This window comes from Aplidium turbinatum, chromosome 3 (genome assembly GCF_918807975.1).
Source record: "Aplidium turbinatum chromosome 3, kaAplTurb1.1, whole genome shotgun sequence".
Lineage (NCBI taxonomy): Eukaryota > Metazoa > Chordata > Ascidiacea > Aplousobranchia > Polyclinidae > Aplidium > Aplidium turbinatum.
The window spans coordinates 2,899,738-2,925,832 of record NC_137474.1 but is presented as its reverse complement, the minus strand read 5'-3'; the positions used below and the strand labels follow the sequence as shown (position 1 = coordinate 2,925,832).

At 37.9% G+C, this 26,095-nt stretch overlaps 1 protein-coding gene across 1 annotated transcript; it reads left to right on the top strand.

Moving 5' to 3' along the window:
• The first annotated feature begins 1,339 nt into the window (after positions 1 to 1,339).
• On the top strand, positions 1,340 to 24,641 carry LOC145766036 (uncharacterized). The gene is made up of 9 exons (XM_082577687.1): positions 1,340 to 2,566; positions 9,624 to 10,003; positions 10,265 to 10,937; positions 11,531 to 11,675; positions 15,087 to 15,200; positions 19,139 to 19,278; positions 19,744 to 19,887; positions 20,921 to 21,064; positions 21,278 to 24,641. The coding sequence occupies exons 1-9, from the start codon at positions 1,340 to 1,342 to the stop codon at positions 21,965 to 21,967; spliced, it is 3,657 nt and encodes a 1,218-aa protein (XP_082433813.1). The 3' UTR covers positions 21,968 to 24,641.
• The last annotated feature ends 1,454 nt before the right edge of the window (positions 24,642 to 26,095 follow it).

Here is a 26,095-nt window from a genome sequence, read left to right as displayed (position 1 = left end):
GCTTATATTTATTTCTGTATCTCTGTTGTAATCTAGTTCAATCTTATGTGTGGTAGAAAAATTGAAGCACTTAACTACAAATTAGCTATCGTACATTTTATAAAGGCAACGCAGTTAAAAATTGTGAAAAAATTTCATTTTTGGTGTGTTGTCACAAAAAGTCAATGCCCGGCTGCCAAAATCAGTCCTGATGCTGTTGGGAAAAGAATCGATTTTATCAACTGGATTGGCGGCTGGCGCTTGAGTTGTTTGTCTAAGAATCCTAATCCGCAATAACGTGCTCACTAGGCCAATTCTGGCAACACTTTCAAAGAGCAAATTTGGCTGCATCAGCAAGATGAATGACCCTGCCATCGTACAATGATTCAATGTTATTTTATGCTGAATTAACGCGAACAAAAGTGTGCTTTACCTGGTGTTCGATTGCAGTGTTTAAGATCTTGCCTCTATAAATATTTCGCATTCCATTAAGGGTAAATGCTCAAAGCGTTTGAACCCACAACTCTCATTCGCCGCGACTCTGGCAGTCATTGTAGTAATATGTAGCTGATTTATCGTCTAACAACGTTAGACTGACGTAAGATTGTAAAATTTATTGTTACACTGGTTTAGATTCCACTTGGTTTTCATAGGAAACATTTACTACACACATGATGACCAAGAAGTTTCTTTTGTGCTCATTGTTCAAGTATTTTGCTCGTTTCATTATCTCTGGCTATCATTAGTGTCCGGTATTGCTTCATGATGGGTTCTCGGTTAACAAACGGCATTGTAGGCTACAACTCACCGATGACTGAAATACTCCACTTACTTTTCATTCCATTCCTTGATTAGCAGAAGGAGTCATCTCTTCAAAGAGGATTTATCTCGCGTTTTCAGCTTGCAAATCAGACTTTTCACGTTAATTTAACGCAAATACCAGAAGTAAAAACTCAATTGTATTTTTTTTTTCGAAATAAAAATGAGACCGAGAGTGTGTCGTGTCACAAATCACGTTGGTAGTATCACTAAGTTTCCAATTCTTTTATTTATACATCAATTTTACATAAATTAAACTATAATAATTGTATTTTGTTACTCCATACGACTTGTCATGTAAAATTCAGTAACAAAAGATTTTCCTTGCAGATGTTTGATTAGGTTGGTCATGAGATTGTGAGTAGGCTGAGTACAAGTATTTTGTTTCGTCTGTGATGCGCTTTGATTCTTTATCGAGAACATAGTCTTCTTACGTCGTCTGACGTCAAAGGCACGCAAGGTGTGTTCAATTCAGAAAACGAAAGCCCTTACCGAATATTGCCACAACTCACACGAAAAAGAATTTCACTCAAAAGCGATGATGTCCAACAATGGAAACACTGGAAGTAGTAACGTGCTGCAGCAGCTGCTGGCAGAACGATACAACACCGAACCTACCGGGGCATTGTCTCCAAACCAAGCCTTCGGGTCGGGTCAAGTCAACGCTCTATTTTTGCCGAAAAGAAGTCCTTCTGAACCTGACATAGCTTTGAATCGAAGCGAAGTGCACTCAAAGAACTTTGATGTTGACCCTGCGTTACGTGTCACAGACTCAAGATCAGATGTGGGGCCGCGAGACAGTCAGTCATTTCCGCTTACACCTCGAAATGACAGTGGCCCTGCCGCCAGACTGGATGCTCTCTGCCGTTCCACACTGGATAAAGCCAACCAACAACAGCTTAGCTATCGTTATCAAAACTCTGCTGTCGGTGAAAAGAATAGTAAGACTGCAATGACAAAGAACCGGCAACTGTCCAGCGATTTGCCGTTAGCAAATCAAAATCTTCCAAAACACTCTGCTGCCATGCAAGTGCTTTTGCGAACCAAAAATGAGCTACAGTTAAATGCTCAGAAAAGAGTGGAACCCGATCTTAAATTCCGGCCTCCTCCACCCACATACCTTGAAGCCCAAATTGAGGCAGACGAAACAGCAAGTTCACAAAGAGGAACTTTTTCGTTGGGTGCTTCGAGTGTTTCTACACCTGTCAGTCAAGATATGGAAGTGACACATGGAGTTGGGTCGCGCAGCTTTTCTTTAATAGAAAATAATCAGCTCCCAAATTCCTCTTGCCAACTAAGCATGCAGCTACATGGCCACCCAAAGTCAAATAGTGGAGGAGATGAGCATCTGTATACTGACAAAAAAAGAAAGAATCAACGAAGAGGCTACAGGAGTAAAAACAATAAAAAGGACATCGTTCGCGCAAGTTCTTTCCACCAAAGTAGAGAAGGATCTATCCAGGAAAGATCAATTGATGCGCATCTGCAACATGCCAGCCAAACTATTAGCCAAAGTCATTCTCTAAAGCATCTTGATCGCGCCTCCAGCAGCTTGATGGCTTCTCCTCTGTCTGCAAACCACAGACCTCTCCAAACCAAACACTTTTCCAGCAGATCAGCACCATCCCAAGACTCCAACCAGGAGTCCATTTCTGAGAGGCGGCGAGCATCTTTGCACGGAAACCTTGGAAACCTCCAGGAAGTCATTATAACTCCTCAAGTAGAAAACTCAACAATTTACTCCACTCCAGTGGCTGACTATGCACAGGTATGTATTATGACGTCATTATCAACGTTTGTGCGTTCATAGTTCCGAACTCATGACGTATAAATGTCATTTTGTTTGTGTGAAGTTACGTTGTCATGTAGAGGTCAAATCACGTCAAGGAGGAAGCTTCTGTTTTCCAAGGTTTTCGGTGAACCTCTGATCCTCTGTTGGCTGTTGTCACTGTGCATTCCGGTTGAAAAGCGCTACCATAATACACCTAGGAAGTTGTATTTGCTTTCAATATTTCTGTTTTGTTTCATGAACAAAGTTTCTGCCATAATGAAAGTTATGTGGTAGGAACTGCAATTGTTTTTATAGCTCGGTCGGTGGTGAAATATAATGTTGTTCTGAAGGATTTGTACGTAAGGCTAAGTAATATGCAGTTATGTTTTGAGCTTTTATGTTGAACTGGTGTTACAAAACGGTGGTGGTATGCATGCGCATTGAACAGGCCACGCGTTAAGCTGCGGTTGTTGCATGCATTGGAATGTTTGATGCAGACGAATTGTCTCAATTGCTGTTGTCAGTCAGTAGTTGTGACGTTATTTTGGCATTCCGAAACATAAAATACACCTAAGTTATGGCGCTTGTATTCATACAGTAACAGAAACTTTCACATTTGCATCGTTTCAACGTATTCAGACGTGAAATTATTCTTTTGATGGGTTTTGCTGTCTGGGATGCTAGGTAATTCTGACCTTTGTTGGTTTTCCCAACCAACTAATCAATCCCTTTTCAAATAGATTTAACGTCTCTAGACGTTAAATTTAAATGTAAAAAAGCTGATATGCTGGCTTGGTTATTCAATGCCACAGCCCCAGGCAATGGAGCATGGCAGGAAAATTCCTTTAAGCTTAGATCACCTCCAAAAATGGTTCTGACGTCAATGCATTAAGTCTTTTTTCTGTTCACCAAAAATGTCAAGACATTGTGCTCTACAGATACGTCGAAGCATCTGGCGACGCTATTGGTCATTATAAAACACGTGATTTTTGTTTTTCATTGAAACCTAGAAAACCATCCATATTTCCATCTTGCAAAAGTGCCATTTTTTACATTGTTGGAACATTTGTAGTCGTTGAATCAATGCAAAATGGATAGATTTTTTTCATCAACATGATTGTTTAAATGCTCTGGTCACAATTTACATTGATATGTACTTTGAATTAGCTTCTTCGCGCTTGGCGCTACTTCTTGTCAAGAAGCATCATTGTGGTTCTGATTAATTTACTTAACTGCAAAGGTAAAGGTCCCATACTCAGTTACTGAGCTTTGGAGAATGAAAAAATAAGGTTCTTATCACACTGAGCCTTCGCACAAATGAGAGCAAGGTGGCCAGTTGCTTCCTCTGGGTCCCCTTTCCTTCAGTAACTATGCCTACCCAATTTATTACACCCTGGGTAGAGGTGAGCGGTGTTTATCAACAACCAGCTTGAGCCGGTGTCGAACCAGGTTCGCATCATTGGAAAGCCAACCCCTTAGCCGCTGCGCTGTCCCATCCCACATTATTGCACTGAACTATTATTAAATCTCGTCGTCGTGTGAGCCTCTGGGGCCGATGGTTTATCCCTTTTACCGCCCCACATTCAAGATTGGGAATAACAACATTAAAATGAAATCAAAATAGCATTAATTGTGCAAGTGCTCCAGTGACATTGTCAGGCTCAGGCGAAATATATGTTATTTTAACACTGCTTCAAGTTTTGTTTTTGTTAAAACCATATAAGTAAGGCAATTTTTGCTGGTCGAATAGACACTGCAGCCACCACTGGAAATATCTACGAAATTGATGAACATTCCAGCTTTCCAGAGAACAGTTGGTCATACGCAAACCGACAGAATTTTCCAATTATATTAACATCCAATTCCAGCCAGAAAAAAAAACAGTTCTTTTTACATTGATTCAACGTCTGTATACGTCAAAAAGAAACTGATTACTAACTAAGACAAAATGAACAAGCTAAAAAAATGTTTGAATCACAACATAATGTATTCGTTGTTTGTATCTGTCAATTCTCATTAAGCGGCTGGAACAATGGCACTTGGGAAGAGCGCTCAAAGATTGAAGAGTGTTAAGTAACTTAAAGATAACTGATTGTTACGTTTGCGTTCATAGATCGACATCAAACGTTGATGCTATTTCAATTTTACGGCTTGTAGAAAAAGTTTGGATTTGTTTTGGTCAGTCTTGAATAGAGAGTATCGCTTTCACTATTGACTGGCCAACGATTTTTATTGCTTGTCCATGAAAGTTTGTGAAACTAAAACGGTTGTTAAAGTTAAATATTTTCATCGGATCAGCATTTGCGAACATTGATTTCGAGTAAGATCTTTGGAGTACTGCCTTTTTCTCAACTGTTATCAACTGCACGATATCCGAAAGTGTTTCTTTCAACATGACTTAGTGACGCGGGTACCTTCCTTTCAGGAATGTGACAACTTGGTCACGCTTAAGCGGCTCGAGATATGTGCATTCAGCCATGACCAGAACCCCATCAGCTTCAACTTGTGATTAGATATAGCCTTTACAGCAAGCAGTGTTTTTGAAAATTCGAAGTGAAGTTGGGCTTTCATACTACAAGGGTTTAACATGTCAGTCTCGATAAACTATTTAATAGCAGAGCAAGACAGCATGAGCGCAAGATGGTATGTTTCCGTTATTTAAGTGGAGTACACATTTTGCAACAATAGTTTTAACATGGACTTAACTAGCTAATTACAGAAAAGGCAGATGTAATACTAAAGTGGCAATTGTACAGTTGCAAGAAAGAGGAGTTAAATGCTTTTGCTCAAGTCTCACGGTTACGTCCAACTTGCGCAGTTTAGATTTCTGACGTCACATTGGCTTTATGCGGTTTTTGTTTCACTGACTGTTGTTCGATTGCCGTGGTAATTATCGTCGATTATTTTGTAACTACCACCGCGAAATAGAATAAGTACAGTATATTCAGGAGTAGGTTGGACGAGTGGCGATTGGCCACGTGTATGGCCACAGCTTCTTGAATTTTCACATTTTTATTTCATCAACGTTGATTTAACTGATAGTTTAACTTAAAATAATGTTGAATTTGTAGACATGGTTAAACCCTGTGGTTATGCTTTTTTCTTTGTAAATCAGCTTCATCAGGCTGGAATTACCGTTTGTTTTATTTTTTAAATTAGGTACCAATTGTCAAATTTTCAAGTTTAAACTTAAGCATATCAAAATATTTGAACCAACGTCCAACCTAATTCATAAACAAGCGTTTATATTTTCATTCCAATTTTAAAGCTTTCAATTAAAGTCTGTGTGTGTGTGCTGAAGCTATAATTTGTTCAGTGACGAAGGTTTTAAATGCTGATTCGAAAGTCACGTATGCTGTCTTTTGCATGGAAAAAAACTTGCTTGTGTCAAAACCGCAATTGTAGATCAAAGTAGCCCACTCTTCTGCCCTTCATTTAAGTGCAAAATCTTATAAAATTGATAGTTGTCCCCTTTCGTATTTCAGTTAAGCTTTTGAAAGCGTCCTTTCAAAATATTCGAATTGCAATTGAAAAGTTGAAAGACGGCTTTGAATGTTAAAGCAATCTGGTGGGCTAAGTGAATGCGACTGCAAATTTATCAAACGATATCTATATTTTGTCGAATCAACTATTACTAACGTCTTATCAACGTACAGTTAGTCTACTTTTCCTCTCTATGAGCACAACAATTCCAGACAGCTGAACACTCATAATCTCTGCGTTTTAGTCACAGTAATGTTGAAACACGTCGATTTAACACCTCGAAATGTAAAATTTATTTAAGTTTGATGGCAGCCTACCCATGGAGGCCACGAAATCAACCTTTTTACATTGATTCTACGTTACACCGTTTGCAGATGTTAAAACAATGTAAAAAAATTCATAATTTTCTAAGTAGGATCGAGGCTAATTGTAGTGTGTAGTGTCTACTGCTGCAGATAATGCGATGATCATTTCAGACGTGCCGTCAGTTGGGTCCATGCCTTACGACACTGCTGCAGCTGCAAATATGAATTGCTCTGGCTATGTTTGATTATATATTTGAAAAACAAAAATTAAAAGCATTTATTTTTGAAACATTTTGAAGCTTGCAAATGTAAATTCAGAAACTTACTTCATCAAATTTAGATTGGCTTTCCAACCCAGCATCCACAAAACAAAGCAACGATTGTTCAGGGATGTGGGTATTTGTGTGTATGTTTGTTTTGACAAAACAGAGGTTCAGCTTTTTTACAACATGTTTGCCGCCATGTTTGTTCAGTGGCCTCTCTGTGATGCACAAAGAAACTATTGTGCCGTCATGAATGTGGAGAAACTTTCAAGTTCACGTCATAATGAGATATTTTGATATCACAAACCTACCATTCTGACGTCATAGATGAAATTGAAACAAAAGGTCTGTGGCTTGTATGTATAAGCCAAAATTATTAATTGGTTGTAAACAGAGCCAACCTTGTTCAGAAGAGTTACATTTTTTTTCATCAGGAAGCAACTTCGCTCAACCCACGCATTTACTTGTGGAATTCGAGTCTTTGACCTGAGGCTGATATTTCCAGCCAGTAAAAGTTGCAATTTGTACATCTTTTCAGCGTCGGCCGACGTTACGAATGCAACTGTTTGGCTGGGTGGCTGTTGATGGTTATGAAGTGAATTGTTTTGCATCAGACTGTTAGCAGAAATGTAAACCAGGTTCTGGATGAACATGCAACAATAAAAAAATCTTTATCTGCAAAATCAAATGGGGGCATATAAATACCAGCATTTGTTCTTTGTTTCCAAGAACAAATGCGATTAGTTCAGTGTTATGAAGTTTTCTGCTGTGATTAAAGAATAAGTACAGTATGTTGCGAGGAATGGCAAACCAAATTTATCCCGACAACCAATAGCAATAATATGGGATTATACACGCCGCAGCCCAGTTATGAGTCAGTGAAGGTATCTCTGGTAGTTGCCATTATCACTACTTGAAACAACGTTGTTTGGTGTTTAGTTGATGTTAGATTTATATTTTTGCGAACAAGTTGTGTCGTGCGCATGAATGTGCTCTGTGTGGTTTCGATTCACATTTTAATTACGCATTGAAATTACTCAGAATTGTTTCATCCCATTATCTCAATTAACATTGCGAAAATTTGAAGGAAAATATTTGACTTTCGAGTTGGACAGCAGGCAATTTGCGACAAATAAATGGGGATTCCAACCATAATTAGGCTAATTACGTTTATGCTAACCAAGCCTAAATAATTCCATTTAGAATCTGGTAAATTTGAAGTGTACTTATGCGGTAAGGGAACTGGCTATTTTAAATTTGATTACTCTAATTTACACACCGCAGATATTTGAAATGGATTTCTATGAAATAGGCTAGTGATGTCCTTTATTACCATAAACTGATGCAAAAGCGCCGTTGTTTTTTCGGTAATTTAACGTAGAAAGTCGTCAAATAGTGTTTGGTTAAGTTTTTCTACCACGTCGTTTTGTGAGCAGATCTCTGCAAACTTGTTTACCAATGTCTACTCCAAGAATTTTAATATTGCAAAAAGCAATGCTGCCATTACTTTTGCTTGTTTGCTCTCGGGTAACCAATGACAGACCATTCATTGTTTATGGCCTTGCAGCGCAGAATAGTTGTAATGATCAAGAAGTTTGATTATTTTGTATCGTTTTGGTATTCAGTATTTTTGAGTCCATTTACTTGCAGGAAATATAAAGTAGAATGCAGAGAATTACTTTATAACGCCAATAAAATTTTTAGTTTCTAAGAATCGAAGCAGTTAGAAATCTTTTTGGTACCACGCTGAAATGTAAGTCAAGAATCCAGGTGCAAAGCATTTGGAACAAGGTTAGCTTTCGAATTGGTATCTCAACGAATGATGTGATTGAATCTACGTAAAAAGTGCATGTTTATTTGCCTATCAAGTAGGCTTGGCAGGATGTGGTGAGGCTACTTTGTTGTGGTTGTGACAAGCTACGTGTTTTGTCTAAATCTCAGCAGGCAGCAAGTGTGGGAAAACAGCTGGAAACAAGCTAGGGTATGAAAAATCTCTTTAGTCAGTTTATTTTCTATTTGTGGTCATTAACAGCGAAGATACAATATATGCCAACGTAACAGAGCTCCAGAGAAAGTGGAAAGGGAAGGTTAATCTCATTTAAATAATTCAAAAAAAAGGAGACTTTATAATGTAAATTGATTGAAAATGAATGCAAGAAAATGGGTGAAAATGTGCGATCTAACAGTTTTACAACTTCAGATTACACCAGATGAACATCTTCTAAAACTGAGCAGCCTGTAGCCAAACTTTTTCAGTGTAGCAAAGGTATAAATAGAAAATTCTTGTTAAAGCATACCTTGTCGATGACATCCACTATACAGAATTTTTCTCTGAATTTCCTTTTGAGTAATCCAGCATTCCAACCATACCTTTCCTTAAAATGGCTCCCAATGACAAATTCCAGTCAGTAGGTCGCTTCAAAGATACCAAGCAATGAAATAATTGAGCGCTCCCGCCGCGGGCGTAATAGCGGTTGACTTTTTCTTCGATATTCTTTAACATTTTGCGACCAAGGTAGTTTTGAGAAGACAAGCGTTTCATAACTTAAAGTCAAGATAGCAAGCCAAGCATAGACATTTGCAGCGGAGATGAGCTACTTTTTTCAGCATGTTCTGCACTGTAGGTTAAAATTGTATCATCTATTTTAACAAACAAATTTATGTAGTTAAAGTGAACAGTATACTACACTAGCAACAAATTGCACGAGTTTTCAGTTATCTCCGTAATGGCGGCAGACGCTTGTCTTGTGCATATTTAGAAGTCCTATTTATGTGAATGTTTTGTCAAGGTCAATTTGACAAGCTCACAAAAAGTTATTTGATGCTGCATTATTTTGTTTTTAACCGCCAATATTCGATGCAATGTTGAAATGTGTTTTCACTAGACTTTCTTTTTTACTTTCTAGATATGCGTACTGCGTAGGTTGTCAGACAGGAAATACGCTTTTAAGTAGAGCAAAACTTCAAAGATCTGTTTCCAAATATTTTGTTGTCAATTTTCAGATCTGTCAGAGTCAAGATATTGAGAACAGTCAAAAGCATCAAGTCATGCCTCAAACTCCTTTAGTCAGTCAGGCCCCTTATGTGCGCGATACGCCTGCCCGCTACGGCCACGTTCCACATGGGGCATATTACCCAGGGCTGCCAAATCATGTTTTGGTTGGGCAGAATCCATCGTGTCCCGTCACAGAAGCAACATCGTCCCAACATGCCCCATTGTTGTCAGCGCTCAGTGGTCATTCTCCCTCAAGGCCCCCTCCCCCACCTTACCCCAGAACATATGGGGGCGTAGAAGGATCCGAAGTTGAAGGAGGACCATGGAATCCCCCAAGACCCAATTCACTTGCTCTTGGAAATTTAAGTAAAAAAAAGAATAACAACAAGTAAGTTGGCACCATATTACTTTTCGAAATTTAAGTGCAATTATCAAGTATATGTTCAATATTTTTTCCATGATTTTGTGATTTTTCCGTGGAATTTAATTTCTTTGTTGTGAGTAACTTCGCATGTGAATAGCAAGGCATCATGACCATTCTACTAGGTGGCCATGAAGGCATCTAAATAGATTCTTATGCAAACCAATATTTTATTAGTGGTTGGTTTTTAGATGTTGGCTTCGTGGCTTATTGTTGATATTTTTGCAGTAGCAACTCCTTGAACAGCCCAGCTTTGGTGTCGCCAACTGGCAACTGCTTCGGCACGCCAATGCGTGGAACACCGTTTTATGGAAACAAACAAGATTCACCTTACAATACCCAAAACCCACAAATGTATGTTGCAAGCAACCCTGTCGTACCCAGCAATCCTCATCAACGTCAGACCAGCAATGGATCAAACGGCCACTTACGAAGGTCCGGGAGTGGAAGCAACTGTCGAGACTTAGCAAACACTTCCTCATCCTCCTCTTCCACAACTACTGGAAACGACACTCCTAGTTATCATGAGACCCTAACCTTTCCCGACGCGGGGGTATGCAGTCCCAATTGCTTGTACAATCCACCCCCACAGAACAACCACCCTCAAGCGTACGCGCAAGACAATTACAGCGCTGGGAGCAGTGGAAGTGGTGTGAGTAAAAGCGATAGTTTGAATAGCTCGACAAGTACTGCCAGCAACGGCGGGATCAACTTCATGGCGCGCCGGCGTAAACGATACAGCAGCTCGAAGAACTCGCACGGCAATGCGAGCAGCAGTGGTAGCAGTAGTGGAAGCCACCCAAACAGCAACAATGACTTGACCGACCAGTTGGAGTTAGAAAACGAAAATCTCCGAAATCGTTTAGAGTCAGCAACGGAAAAGTTGCGAAAATACGAATCGGTAAGTTTTGATTAAGTAGTTGTCTTGTGCTAGTCCACTACTGTGCTTGTAATACCATTATTATGATTATTATTAAAGTAAAGGAAAGGCGACTTCTACTGTATAAGTAAACACATGTAATGCATTGCAAAATCTCTCATATTTACTTGTCCACTTTGAAGCGACAGACAAGCATTTACGCTAAGTAAACGACACTTTCTGGCGGTCCTTTATTTCTGCCACTCCAGAATGTTCATCAGCTGATGGGATACCACACGGGTCGGTTGCATGGCCAAGTGGTGAAAGCGTTTCCATGATGTTCAAAAAGACATTTATTTGACACCTATCCAGAGCACACGCGACTGTGTTTTGTCAAAACATTTTATGACACATTACACACTTCAAAGTGGAATAGGAGATTCCAACTTTCGTTTACGTCCGCTTAATTTTAGCCTTCACCCACTTACCCATCTTTCACCCACTAGTCGACCAGTTGTCTACAATAATTCCTCTATTTCTCCCTGTCGTCAACATCTTCTTGTTCTACCAAAACTGATTTGTAATTTTGTGAGTTCTAAGATTTCGTGTAAGCATCGACTTTTCCATACCCGCAGATTGAGATGGATCTCACGAGGATTACCCAACAACACCAGATTCTTCAACAATCCGCCAACAAACGTGAAAAACTGGAAGTGGAACGATTTCAACATCTCACTGCAAATCTCAAACAAGTGGAAAATGAAAAGAATCTTCTAGAAAGTAAGTTGAATTTTATGTAAGAGTCGGAAGAATTTTAGGATTTCGGTATCAGCCCTCAAAAGTTGCTGAGCTGTAGATGGGAGCTTCGCAATTCCGCCGACCTTGCTTTGAGACTGAGAAACATTCTGATTCTTTTTTGTGTTTCATCCGAGACTGGATTATTGGCAGAAATTAATGTTTTAGAGTTTGAGTTGCATTTTATATCTCCAAGTTATGTTAAAAGAATTAAAATGATTTGTAAAATTTATCTTCAAGTTTTATTATATGTGTCCAAAATATTCCCTTTTATAAGCTCATCGTATTTCAAGGAAAAATTACATTTTATTTTTGGTTTAAGGTTTTTAATATTATCAGACTTGTGAAACATTCTTCTTGATCAGATGATGGCTTCGTCTTGCGGTCTTAGTAAATATTTGTATCTTATGACGTCTGTCTGCTGCGACCTATCTTAAACAGCTAGACGTTGAATCAATGTAAAAATGACGGATTTTGCGGCCTGGGATCAGAGACTGAATTGATCAGTGGCATAGCAGCTGAACAATTTTATGTGCTTCCAATCAATCCTGTGAAGATATAAGATTGATAAGCAGTGTTTTCTTTCGTTGAAAACTAATATTTGAATCAATGTGAATATGATTTGCTGGCTGGTGCATTTGCTGGAATAAGACAAATCTTAGGTTATAAATTTTCTTGGGGATTTCATATATTGGCATGACATAAAATATATCCATGATTGTAACTTTCTCTATCATTGCTTGCAACTGTTTGACAGAATGGAGCATTATTACTAACGATTGTAATGCCAAAGGTTGTTGTTATTTATTGTGTTCTATTTCTTTCGGAAATTGCTAAACCACAATAATGCTATGCATGGACTGCGATGGCTAGACTATGTTTAGTCAGCATGCAACCACAAACCCAGAGCAAAACCGGTGATGTATACATTGTTTCAACGTCTGCAGACGTTAAATCAATGTAAAAATGACTGATTTTGCTTTCAGGGAAATTGTGGTTCACATATTTCGAATTTCGTTGCATGAGCACGCGCCTTGTGCGTGCCCAGGGTATGGTTGCATTAGTTGTGGAATGTAGTTGGGCTCTATGACTTGTAATTTCAACGTTGTTCAAATATCCAAAAACACTCAATATTTGCTTACGAAAAGCCGCAGATGTCTTGATACTAATGTTGATACCCGAGTAAGTTCAAGCTTGCTGTTGGACTCCAATCTCTTATTTCCGAATTTAAGTGTTTAGATTTTAGACACAACTGTGACTACACGCTTATATTGTAAAGTGGAGAAGCCTTTTTCAGCGCCTTTCTTCAAGATAACGTCTTTAACATTTTCAAAGACCAATGTCTAAATTGTAAGGTATCGTGGTGTATTTGTCCCACTTCATACTACAGAATGTCGAAGATTGTTTTTTAAACTTTTAATGGAACACTATGAATTGATAAAAAAGAGCTCCAATTGTTTTGCACACAGTTCACTTATGCGCGCTCGAATAGTTACCAAATGACGTCATAGAGACCTTCAAATAGTTGAGGTTGATTGATGGTGCTCACAAATTATAAAACCAAAACATCGAAAACAATCCGAATATCAAAAACAATGAGGAATCAGGCGGCTTGCAGCTTTTTAGCCTCAGGCTGACTAACTTTTATAGAAAATTTTGAAAGTGTTTAGGCCAAAGCTATCCAGGTAATTTTTCTCAAAATCTGCTTTCTATTTTTTCAATTAATAAAGTAAATTTGTTGTCTTCATCAACTAATAGCATTGGAGCCCAAAGATGACAGGGATATGAAATATTCTGTCAATGTCAGCAAATTTGAAGCACTCGCATCTAATCCCACCCAAAAATAATCGAAGTATGTTGTACCAACCTAAACTGACAATCTAGCAACGCAAACCAGGATTGATTCTGCAGTCTTTGAAAGGCCGCTTCATCTTATCTGTGAAGAGTGTTGTGATATTTTTTGCTGTTATTTATAAGTAGCTCTTCTGTTATTTATTCTCAGGCTTGTTGTCGATAGCAACACCAAGCCATATTTTTAGCAATATCGCTTATCGCGACGCGTGTGTGACGTTTTCGTCCATAGTTTGTGACGTCAAAGTGATTTGTGATTTGTTCGACTTCAAATCCATCACAAGATAATTTGTCAACAATATTTCTTTAAAAGCATTTTATTAACTCTTTCCCGTTCTTTCAGCAACAACTTCTCAGACAGCAAGTCAGTCGCTTTTTAAATTGATTCTAAGTCTGTAAAAAAATGTAAAAAACGACTGATTTGTTGTCTAGGTTGGAACACTCAGGTGTGGATACTCGAATGGCATAATTGAAAGTGAACTAGGGGTAACATCTTTATGTGGTCCACTCTGTGTGAAAGATAAATCTATAGAAATTCCATTCATCATCTTGAATTTTTGAAACGTTTACAATTGAATGCCTTTGTTGAGCTGGTGGTGGCCTTTGTGTTTGCATGACACCATTGTGACTAAGAATAGCTTCACTTCTGCAACACAAAGTACGTTAAAAAGACGTTAGTTTATGGAAATATAGTTGTCATCCCGACGTATTTATGTTTTGACAAGACAATGGTATCCAAACTAAACTATAGGTTTGTTTTGAATGCAACATCAGCATATTTGAAATATTGCAAACCTCAGCTGTCATTTTTTCTAATTTAGCAAATTCTGTTCACACAAATTAATTAAAAATTGTCGAAAATTCACTCTTTATACTTTTGATTTCCACTGGGCACGTATAACATTGGTTAAAAATTAAACCAAATGTCTTGATAATCCACTCTTCTATGATATGGGCAGTTGCTATGGTGAATTTAATCTTGAACAGGTGTTCGTTTTATCGTCGCCCACTCTGGAGAATTCGACAATTTGTGTGTACGAGTAGTGGGTGTTCAGTATCAAAGGTTTTTGATGTCCTTCTGGGAATTGAACAAGTCGTGGTGTTGCCAGTAGTGTGGTGCTGTACTTGCGTTATAATCGTTTGAAGCTGATGAAAAGTTCGTGAAATGATTTCAATTAAATATTTGTGCCAAAATCAAAATAAATCGTTTTGCTGCAGCCATAATGCATTCTCAGCCAACATCATATTCCTTCCAAATGTTCCAAGATTCAATTTACTCATCTTCTCCAGTAGTTCGCAGCATCATATTGTGTTGTGATATTTCTGCTCTGGGTTGGCAGATGAACACATCTGTGTGAGGCAGTAGATTTTTTTCGCGTTGCAGATGTCTTCAGACGTTAAATTAATGCAAAAATGACTGATTTTGCTAGCTGGTAGCTGAAGCAAAGTAGCTCATAGTTTAAATGCCTGTTTCATTTATAAACAGATATTCATCCGCGTTTTTGCAGCTGTTTCGAACGACCAACGTTATTTTGTTGCTTTCAGAACAAGTCGTAATTTTGACGGAGCAGCTGAAGACGGCCACAATGACATCATCAAAGGATGACGTCAGCGATGCGACGAAAGACAATAGTTTGGTCGAAGCATACCAAGCTAAAAGTGAGTTCTTTGTTTTGCAGCATTCTAAACATAAAATGTTGATTGTGTATCTCGTTGCGGCACGCGATTGTGGCTCGATCGCTTGTGAGGCACCTTCTTGTTTCGTGTTGTTTTAAGCTTTTGATAGGAATTCTGTTTTGTTAAGGATTTTAGTTCTCGGCAAAGCATTTTCAAGATCTTTGAAATTCCAATGGCAAGAGGTGGTTTCTTGTCATAACTGCTTGAAGCGACTTGAGCTGACGGAGTATACAATTGTGCTGCTTTGCTGTTTGTTTGTCGTAGAAAGATGAAAAATCTACGTGAAACTAATTGAAATAAATTTCTCGGACTTTTCACATAGTTTTTAGGATTGTAAAAGTAGGCCAAGGATTTATGGAATTTATTTATATCTGCTCTCTATCTGCATGTTTTCTATCTTGTGGTCTTCCCTTCAACATCAGACCACTTAAAATTTCGGACTGCTCCAAGTCAACAAACGAAAGTAGCTCTTACTTTTTTTTTACATACGTCTTTCGACGTTGAATCAATGTATAATTGCCGGATTTATGATTTCGGAGCTTGAAATATTTAAGCAGCTTCACGCACGTGCAGACATTTCCCTCTCAAGCCTTTGAAGATATTTTTTAACCATTTTTTTCTTTTTTATAATTTTTAACCGCGTTTTAAACGGAACGAGCATAAATATCTCAAAACCAATTTCTCCGATGTCTTTCTTGGTTACCTATTTCCCGTATTCGTTTATCTGATAACACGAGCCATTTATGCCTCTTTACCCTACACTCCCATGTACTTCATGTTCAAATTTTATGGGAGTGCCGAAATTGCTTGTTGTTTGCAATCAAATTGTAAACAGCTGTTTGGCATCACAAAAAGACACTGGGGCAAAATACTAAAATATAATACAATTAAAGCAAAGCACGAAAAACGTCCACGTTTTCAAACTTGACGTTTTCAAACTTGACGTTTTCGAACTTGACGTTTCTGCTGTGACCGGCTAAAGCTTTCTTGCATTTTTATCATATCAATATAATATGAATCAATATTCAACCATGATTGATTCAACGTCTGCAGACGTAAAATAACATCACTAAGTAACGACGGGTTTTGTCACTAATTTTCATTTTCCACAACTTCACAAAATTCTTATTTTGAAGTCGAGTCAATTTAAAACACTTGTGAAATTCTTTTTTTCTGAAGCTGTGCTCCTGTCAACGCGTAAAGGCTTCAAGCCATATGTCATCCTATTTTCCCAAACATTTTTCAACTTCCACACGTCGCTGTTGTCATTTCTTTTGATAGAGTATAATTAATTTACGCTTCACTCGGTTATTTTTGGTTCAAAACTTGAATTTTTTACCCGCTTATATCCGTAGCTTGACGTTAAAATACGTCGTTTTTTTATCTTGCAAAAGTTGTCATTTTCCCCGATTGTTTTTGTCATGCAAAATACGCGATATCTTTCCTCAGCAACCTCATCAAATTGCTCTCGTGCAATTTAAGCGTCAATGGATGTTGAAAGAACAGTTTCTTTAAATTGATGGAAAGTTATTTACTACAAATCATCATCGTTAATGATGTTTTGTCATGAAGAGAATTTTCTTCCGATGATTCACTCAACTCACAGATCCTAGCAGCAAATGAGCTGGTTTTTATATTGATTAAATGTCTACAAACGTCGAATCAATGTAAAAAATGACTAATTTGCTGCTGAGTTTGGATCGGTTTGCCTCGTGAGAATTAAACCACCAACCTAACCCTGATTTGTATTTGACGTACAAATTTATTATTTACATTATTTGTTGTCAGAATTGAGCTATTTGATGTGAATTGCAGCTCCACTAAGACAAAGACTTATTTTGTTATGTCATAGTCAGTTGAAGTCGCATCACTACACATACGAAATAGTTTTCTTAAATTCCTTCTTGTCAGTTTTGCTTTCAGTAATTCTTTCCAGGTAGAAAACTTTTGTGGCTAAGCATGAATCACTGGTTTAGCAGCTTCCACAGCTGGCAAATTTCTGTAGTTGTTTTCCAAAAATTGATGGTTCCAACAAAAGTTGAATTGACATACCTTGCGCTCGCATTGCGTGAACAATTTAGCCTTGTGAGTAAATATTGAAGCCAGTAATTAGCGCGATTTGATTCGTTGTTTGTAGTTCAGGCTGTTTTTTCATTAGTATTCGAGAATTTTTTGCGTTGTCAACATCGGATAAATATGATGATAAATCAAAATGCTATGAAATGTCAAAATGCTATGCTATGAATGTCGTATGAAGGACCATGTCGAAATGAGTGTATAATGTAGCTGTTGAGCTGTTGGTACGCAATTGTATTACCTTGACAAATTGGTTTACCATTTCATCATTGTACTTAAACTTTTCAAATGGAACTGCCGGTGCGGTACCTCAAAAGTCCAATCAATCACCAGATTATTTCCATCTTGCAAATAAGATTTTCCTTTGATTGAACAAACGAGAAAAAAGCATTTTTAAGTTCTTCTAATGACTGCAGACTAGTACAACAAGACGTTGAATACCAGTCATTTTCAGAACATCTTGTCGTTTCCTACTGTGTAGTTTCCAGAAGAACGCAAAAAATCATTCTATTATCAAATGCCTGGTGAATAGCTTTATTTTGTTTGTGAAAGAGAAATCGACGAGAAAAACTTATTTTCATTTGCTTAGTGATGCTGATCGTCTCCATTCATCTTATATAGATGCTTGAAGTTGGGCAAATAGGCTACCCAATAAAACAAGCTAGTTTATAAACTGGGAAAAAGGGTGTCAAACTGGCTCTGTATAATGCTTACTGTCATTTTCTTCTTAAATTGTAACACAAGTTCAGGGGTTTGTAGTCAAGTATTTTGTTTCCAACCCTTACGTATTTATTACGTTTCTTTTCAGTTGCATTAAAAATCTCCAAACACTGCTTTCCCATAAAACAAGATATATATAAACTTTTTGCACCAGCACAAACATTTTCTACGTAACATTGCAGTAAACTGAGATTTTTTATTCCCATGTTAGGTAGGTGGATAGCCATGATGAGCGTTTCTCTACAATATTCAGTGGTTTGGTATTTTTATGACTCCTCCTATAAATTATCTCACAAATTATTACCATCACGACTCACCATGCGTATATCAATAATAAACCGCCTAAGCCTTCTCCCTGTCTTTATTTGCTCACTCACTTCAAGGTTTTAGTTGAAGTAGACATCGAAAAAGTGTCTTTTGTTGACTAGTCCGTTAAAAACACTGAAGATTTTAGACAAAAAATAGTAGAATAACAAAAAAGTACAAAACGATTCCATCGACTTTAAAACGACGCACAAGAAAGTCAGTTGTTGTTTTTTTTCTTGCGTTATGGCCAAAAGTATATAGTTTTAAACGGTTTCTTGTAATCCTGATTTGTGGAAGGAAATGCATCGAATTCTTAGAAGTCGAGCTCAGCCTGTGTCGTCAACAATTAGATTGAGATCAGACTGTGCGGTCAGAGTTATTGGTGTTGCTCTATGATGCAGTCTTCAATGCGGTTTGCAATTAAGCTTCTCGGTAAATATATATATCGGTTGTTTTCAAGACATTTTAAGTCTGCCAATGACACAGACTAAACCGCGAAAGCGCGCCATTCTAATTCCTTATGACATATTTTCTTGTTTATCTCTCTCTGGCTTTCCGAAGATTCACTTCCACAAGTTAATTCGTCTACAGTTTGACTCGAAAATGACGTGCCTTGAAGACGTGCCTTAAAGACGTGCCTCTCCACTTGTTTCGAATTTTCAAGTTTACCGTACTTTACTGTATTTACCCATTTCATTGTATAGAAACGCTGTCATAGTTTTTTGACATGCCGCTTTTTTATAGTTGCTCATTCAATTAATTTTTTTTAACTACAGTGTTGCCAAGCGGTGTAATCACTTTTGCAATTTCTTTTTCAGATCGCAAACTTGCAGAAAAGGAGCGCCAACTAGAAGAAGAACTGGAAGAATGTCGTGAAAGAATTTCAGAGTTAACAGGAGATCTTGATTTAGTGACTGCCTCGCTTCATAAAACTCAAGCGACTATTAAGCTTTTGAAGGTGAGTGCTGTTTTAAAAAAAAAGGTTTTTCATCATGTGGCAACATTAGTAAAGTGCTCGCGTTATTGTGGATTGCCAGCCAGGTCTTCGTGGTGGCTTATTTGATTTTGAAAGGTGAAAAAAAAGACAAACACAACAAACATGTTATGTACTTCTGACCAGCAACTTGTTTTCACTTATTTTCTATGCTGGCTAAAAATTGACGCATGTGCCTCATCTGGAGAAAGAATTGCTTAAACAAGAATCGAGTGATTTATTGTCTCATTTGAAATACTTCACATGTTTAACATTATTTTAACATTAACAAACCTTGACTTGACTAAAGATATTTTTAACTTGCGTGGCTCGTATCTCACGTCCACAACATTCTTCAAAGCATTATCACCTCACACTTTGTGCCATGTGTTTCGTCACTTATAAGTTGTGGTTGTTCTGATAAAAAAACATCTGTCCTTGATGTTTCAGGAGAAATTTCCTCACCAGAATGACGTGGCGTGGACATCACAGCTTTCGGAAAGCATGGCAGCTTTACAGAAGATTGTTCTACAAAGGACAAAGATGGAGAGCGAGCTTCGAGAACGATTGTGGGAACGATTACAACAAACGATGGTAGGTGCAGATTTGACTAAACCAGCAGTTCTTAAACTTTTTTCTTTGCAATGCGTTTGGAAATTTTTTTGGACTAGCAACGCACCCAACGATAGAAATTTCAGTAGTTTTTATTTATTTGTTTCTCAAGCCTTCAACGTCGCGCGGCGAAGTGAATTAGAATTGTGCTGTGTGATTGTTAGATCATAATAATCAAGTGCTATAGCTTCGTAATAATGAGTTCAGATGCACATTGCACTATCTGTATGCATTTTATTACTTTAGATACGAAATGACTAAAAAAACGTCAAAACATGTTTTGTGTTGTTATGTACAATTAAAATTGCAAAAGATTTTGAGCATCCGCGTATGAGACGGTAGACCTGGGTTCGATGCCATATCGAGTTATACTGAAAATCTTAAAGACGCGGTACCGGATTTAGTTCACGCCTTACGCTTCGAGTTTAACAAATGAATTGTACTTAAACTGTACGGTGCTGAATCGGCACTACCTGGGCGATATAGGGTTATTAAACGCATGCGTCTGCGTCTTTTTATGAACTGTGACCGCCTGAACAGCAGAAGGCCTGCTGATTTGTCGCGAATACTCAATATACTGCTGTAAGAACTTACAGCTCGGAATCTCGTTTTAAAGATCACTGCTCACACATAAGGCAACTGCAAATCACAGTGGATGTTCTTTTAAAACGAAAAGTCAGATACACAGCATTAATGGAATTTACAATGTAAACACTTCGCTCGGAAGAGAACGCCATGTGCGACAGGTGGCACCCGATCGTCATAATGCGACTGTCACAGACAAAAATACGGCACATCACCGTCAAAAAGTGTATAACTATGGTGACTCTACTTACATTTATTAGAATGATTCATTGCCATCAAGCATTAAACTAGATAAGATACTTGTGGAGTGAAAAATATATTGAGAAAAATAAATAGAGACAAAGGATGCCAGAGCAATACATCTGCGGCCTTATTTGGCTGTGAAAAATGATTACAATGATGCTTATTAATTTTTGCTGTTAATTTTCAGCGTCCTCTTAACTCCACATCCTCCAATGACGAAGGAATCAGCGGGATGGATGCGGCAGAAATTCCAGGCAGCTCCTCCAACGATATAGAATTATACAACAGCCCAGAGGATCAAATGTTAGAAACTAACGTAGAGATGTTAAAGGTAATAACGAAAACGGGCGTCGTCTATTCTTTCATTTATCTTTGGTATCATCTCCTTACAATGATCATGCGACTATTCATAAACTGGATTAAATTAATATGTACAGACTTGTAAAGTTTTGAAATGAAAAGTGTTCCATTTTTCTGTGGAAACGACGTTTTTTAGTAGCTGAATTGCACAATCATCTTTATGACATCATATTTTGTCTTGCAGTGGAAACAAAAATACCTCGAACAAGATCTTCTTCAACAAATGCGGTCTGGTGGAGTTTCAACCTCCGAAGGACACAAGCGCCTCTGCAAAGCACTAAGTAAGCATCGTCACGCTGTATCCGATCCTGGCTTTGATAAAATCATCATCAAGAAAGAACTCTGCTCCAGCAGGCTTGCTATGGAACACGCCACTCAATTGACATTGAATAGATTTTGCGAAGACAAGCAACTTTCCAAACCTCTTGAAGATGATGTTGGTGAAGCTGTGCATGAAAAGAAGTTGTGCAAAAACATGGATTCTGATGGTAAAGACACGTCTGATAAGTCGTGTTCCAATACACGAACGGACTGCGCGTGTCAAACACCAGAATTGGATTGGTTCCTCGGCTGCTTCCCAAACTCAAATGTTCCTTTATGTAATAAAGTTTTAGAAGATTCCAGAACAATTTCTAACGATTGCTCATCCCAAACTGGTCATGAAAATAAAAGTGGGGTCGTGCTTGTTGGCACGGATTCACCCTCTGAAGGATACCACTCTCAACAATCTTCAGGGTCCCCGACTCCAAGTACGGAAAAATCGTCTCTTCATTTTTTGTTAGGAGGAGAATCCGCATCTCAGACTCGAGACGTACAGTCTGGTCAGTTCCGCCGGAACCGATCTGCTGACGTTTTGACGACTCTTGACGTTTAAACCGGCTGGAACCGGTTATGACTAGTTAGCATTAGCCCCCTTCTTTCCTTCTCCTGTTAGATTTGTTTGCTCATCGTTGCGTCATAATTGCAGGTTGCTTGAAAAGTTCCATCGACACTTTGGTAGAAATTGGCATTCAAGTAATGTGCAGTTGTGCATAACTTATCGAAAACATTTAAACCATGAACTTCCTCCAAACCATTTTGTTTTTCAAAGACTTAAATGACGAGCATTAGCTTTATAAACAAAATCTTAACAAGTGTAGAAATCAAATATATTTTGTCATATACTCGTTACGATTTCATACCAAAGGACCCACCTGGGCTTATATTCACTTAAAAGCAATTTTAAAGAAGTCATTAGTCCAGTGCTGTCCGTGTCTGACGTAGCAATTGATCAGTAAACCAACCTGTCGTTTATCACGCCTTACAATTGATGTGTTGTCATCCAACCTGTCTTGTTGTGTTTGGGCGCGCTATCAGGTCCAGTAAATTTAATTTGATCTTTTGCAACTGTTCAATGTTCATATATCAACCATCCTACGCGAAGCAAATGTTGCTTTTTGATGCATTGAAAAGGATGAAAAAGTAACGTTTGTTGACTGTATGCAGGTCAGCTAAAATTGTTCTGAAGTGATTTTACATTCCTTTGAAGTTGGCTTTGACAATAATTTCTATCATTACACTCACCACATACCCCAGTGTTGCCACATGAGAAATTTGTTTCTCGAATTTAAGAAATTTGAAAAATTGTCAAGAAATACATTTGCGATTGGGGATTTGGTAAAACTTCTGCGTGAAAGTTGTTTTATTACATTAGAAAGTTACGGGAAAATTTTATGCGAAATAACTTATTGTCACTGTTTACTTAGGCTGAAAGAGGTGAAGTCCTATAAGTGTCAATTATAATTAAAAAAAAATTCACTAGTGGGCGTCTGGCAACACTGGTATACCGAATTGTGGTCCATGTCACTCATTTGGTATTTTAAAATCTTTTACATCAAGTGCAATTTTATTCTGTTTGCATCTTTTTCCTGATTCTATTGATTAGTTTGCAGTATATTTTTGACAATTTGTATTGTTTTTGACAGTTAGTTTTAAGCTTTTTGACAAAGCGCAATATTTCCGCGCTTTTAGTGCTTCTCAAAGGCTCCTTTACACTTTCATCAAGATCCGGTGTACTTCAAATATTTTATCTCATTTAACAGAAACACTGATGTAATGTTTGAGTCTATGGTAAGTATAAAGCAGCCTTTAGATTCTTTATAACCTCTTGGACTCACCTAAAAAACAAAGGAGTCTGAAGTCGCTCACACCGAATCGTTGTATTTTTTGTCTTGCCTCGTTTTCGTTATTTTTGCGATCAAGGTTATCCCATTAGAATATTTATTTTCATGTTCATTCTCTGATGACTGTATTTCACATGCCTAGACTGCAGAATCCGTCGTTTTTCATTGATTCAACATCTGCATACATTGAATCAATGTAAGCACGACAAAAATTGCTTTCTAGTTGTTTAGTCAACTGATGTTTTGTCGCAATATAGCCTACGTCAAAATGATGTTGATTGAATGATAATGATCACTTAAAGGTGTAGTACATTTCCAGCATCGCCGATTTCAATGAAGGGTGATTTGTATCCATAACGAGCCTACCCGTTGTGGAATATTTTATCATGGAAAACAAAACATGGTCAGTTATGGCAGGATTTTCCAATCTTTTGTTATTCTTTTCTCTTTCTAAATTCCCAAAGATAAATGAAACACACCAACCATTTACAGATACGATTTTTCTTTCTTTAGTCAACATACCCTCATCCCCCGTGAGAGGTGTAGTCCACTCCACTGGCTCTGATTGTATTTTCGATATTTGATCTTCTTCTCTTGACGTTGAAGGCAAATTTTAACCTGCAAACCCATGATGGGTGGCATCAATGCATTTCTCAGTCAGCAAATCAGTATTTTTTACTGAAATACTGATTTGCTGGCTGTAAAATACACTGCTTTATTGACTAGGTTGCTGCCATAACTTCGGATTTAATCTGACATTGATTGATTGCTCATTGTCGTTGAATAAACGTCATATCGGTTGATGTTTATCTGAACTCTCCCGCTGATAGGAATCACCGATGTATACATCGAAGCATGGTCTCGTGATGTTTTTTTTTCGTTGTACTAAAACGGAGCTGTAAAGGACATACCAAAGATCCTCTCCAGTGTCCCATGAGCTCTTGAGCAAGTGCTTCACTGCAAAACTTGTTCACTTGAACTTCGAGTGCTTTGATTTATTTGTTTTATTAAGGTCAATTCTTAACATGTGAAAGGCAGTTGGAAATACTCAGTGAATATGTTGGAATTATTAGTTCACCCTTACGTAACATTAATGAAATGTTTGTGAAGTTTTTGCCTTGTCATTGTTCAAAATGAAAAACTTTTCATGTTTCTCTCTGAGATAGTGACAGTCTTGCAAGTTGATTTATTTTTAGTTATTTCAACGTTATATTATATCGAAGCAATTTAAACTATTTTCTATGTGCGTTTTGTTGCAGTACACTTACACTCTGGGACACATTTTCACACTAACTTTGCGGTTGCCTTCGTTGGATATTGTCATTTTTGAATACATCGCTTTTTCTAACAGCCTTCCTTTGTGGTACGGTGTTTTGTAATAAAAGAAACAAAAGAAACGCTTCTTTGCTCTCGGAAGATGTAGTTTAATGTGGTTGAGACTTGAGAGTTACAAAATTTTGCTACGACCTTTTCAACCTTGAAATTCAGTCTCAGTATTTGTTCCCAAGCATCAAAGCGAGAAGTAATGTTTGCCATGACATTGCAAGGGTCTACAAAAAGTAGAAGCGACAAAACACAGATGTTAAAACTTGCGCCAGGCTGAAAGGATAACTGAGCATGTACAAGGATTTAGCACGGTCGCAACACCTTGTTCCCTTCGCACATTCTGTTGAAGATTTCGTTTGGCAACAACGGACTTTTAAACAGACACAATTGCTCCAAACAAGGTGGTTTTCAAGCTTTTTTTCTTTGCAGCACACCATTTTCTTATAACTTTTTTAAATAATTATTTAAATAACGTCTCTGTAGCAGCTGGTAAAAAAAGAAGAAACGATTATGCAGCTCAGCACTGCCAAAATCCAATCAGATTTTCTTGGTAACGTTTACTCGATATATTGTAATGACCAGTGTCTTACCTTTTACCCCCCCTGAAGTACAGTAAAGATGGAAACTCAGGCTACTTCAAAGCAGTGAAAGTTTAATCTCAGCATCTAAGTTTTTTTTTCTATTTAATTGATTGCGGAATCTTTACTCTCTGAATAAGCTACATTTCTGTCTTGAGCAGCGGCGGTTGAGAACTATGTGGCATGAATAAGTTGTGCGATACTGATGAGCCCAGCCTCATGAGCGAAACACGTGTCTATCGCTGTCAGTTCTTGCTACACTCGACTGCTGAAAAACACATTTCTGCTTAAGTTATGACTTATGATTAATACTTATTGATTGTGGTTTTAACAGTTTATGTCGTAATTATAAGGACCCCTGCAATTTATAGCAGCTTCGGAGTAAAAAAAACGCCTTATAAGCTTAGGCTAATCCTGTCAGTGTGGGATTGATTGTTTTTGAAATTTTGAACAACTGACTCAGGTCGGTCACCGACGTTGAAAAAGTAGGCCTAGGCTGGGTTTATTATTTGCTAAATTGTTATAAATTGCTTCTTCCACTAAGTGTCGCAGAACGAAAAGCTGCTCTTGAAGTCAGTTAAGACTCGAACACTCGAGTCTCGAACCGACGCTAGTTTTTATCCTGTTGTTCACAAATGTTCAAGCGCTTATCGTACTGAGCTATCGGAATGAAAAAATGCAGTTTCGTTAAGACCAAAAGTTCATTTCCAACAGAAAATAGCCTTTCACAATATTTTCTGTTATGCTCTTTGAGCAGGAGCAGCAAACAAGGGACTTGGTTTTAGACTTTCTAAAGTTGACAAGGAATAAAACCTAGTGCAGTGGTTTCCAACCTGGGGGTCGCTTAAAATGTTTGTGGGAGTTGGTTGAGAACCACTGACCAAGTGGCTTTTGTTTTGCCAAAGCTAGTTAGAGCACCAGCACCACCTGCTGGCG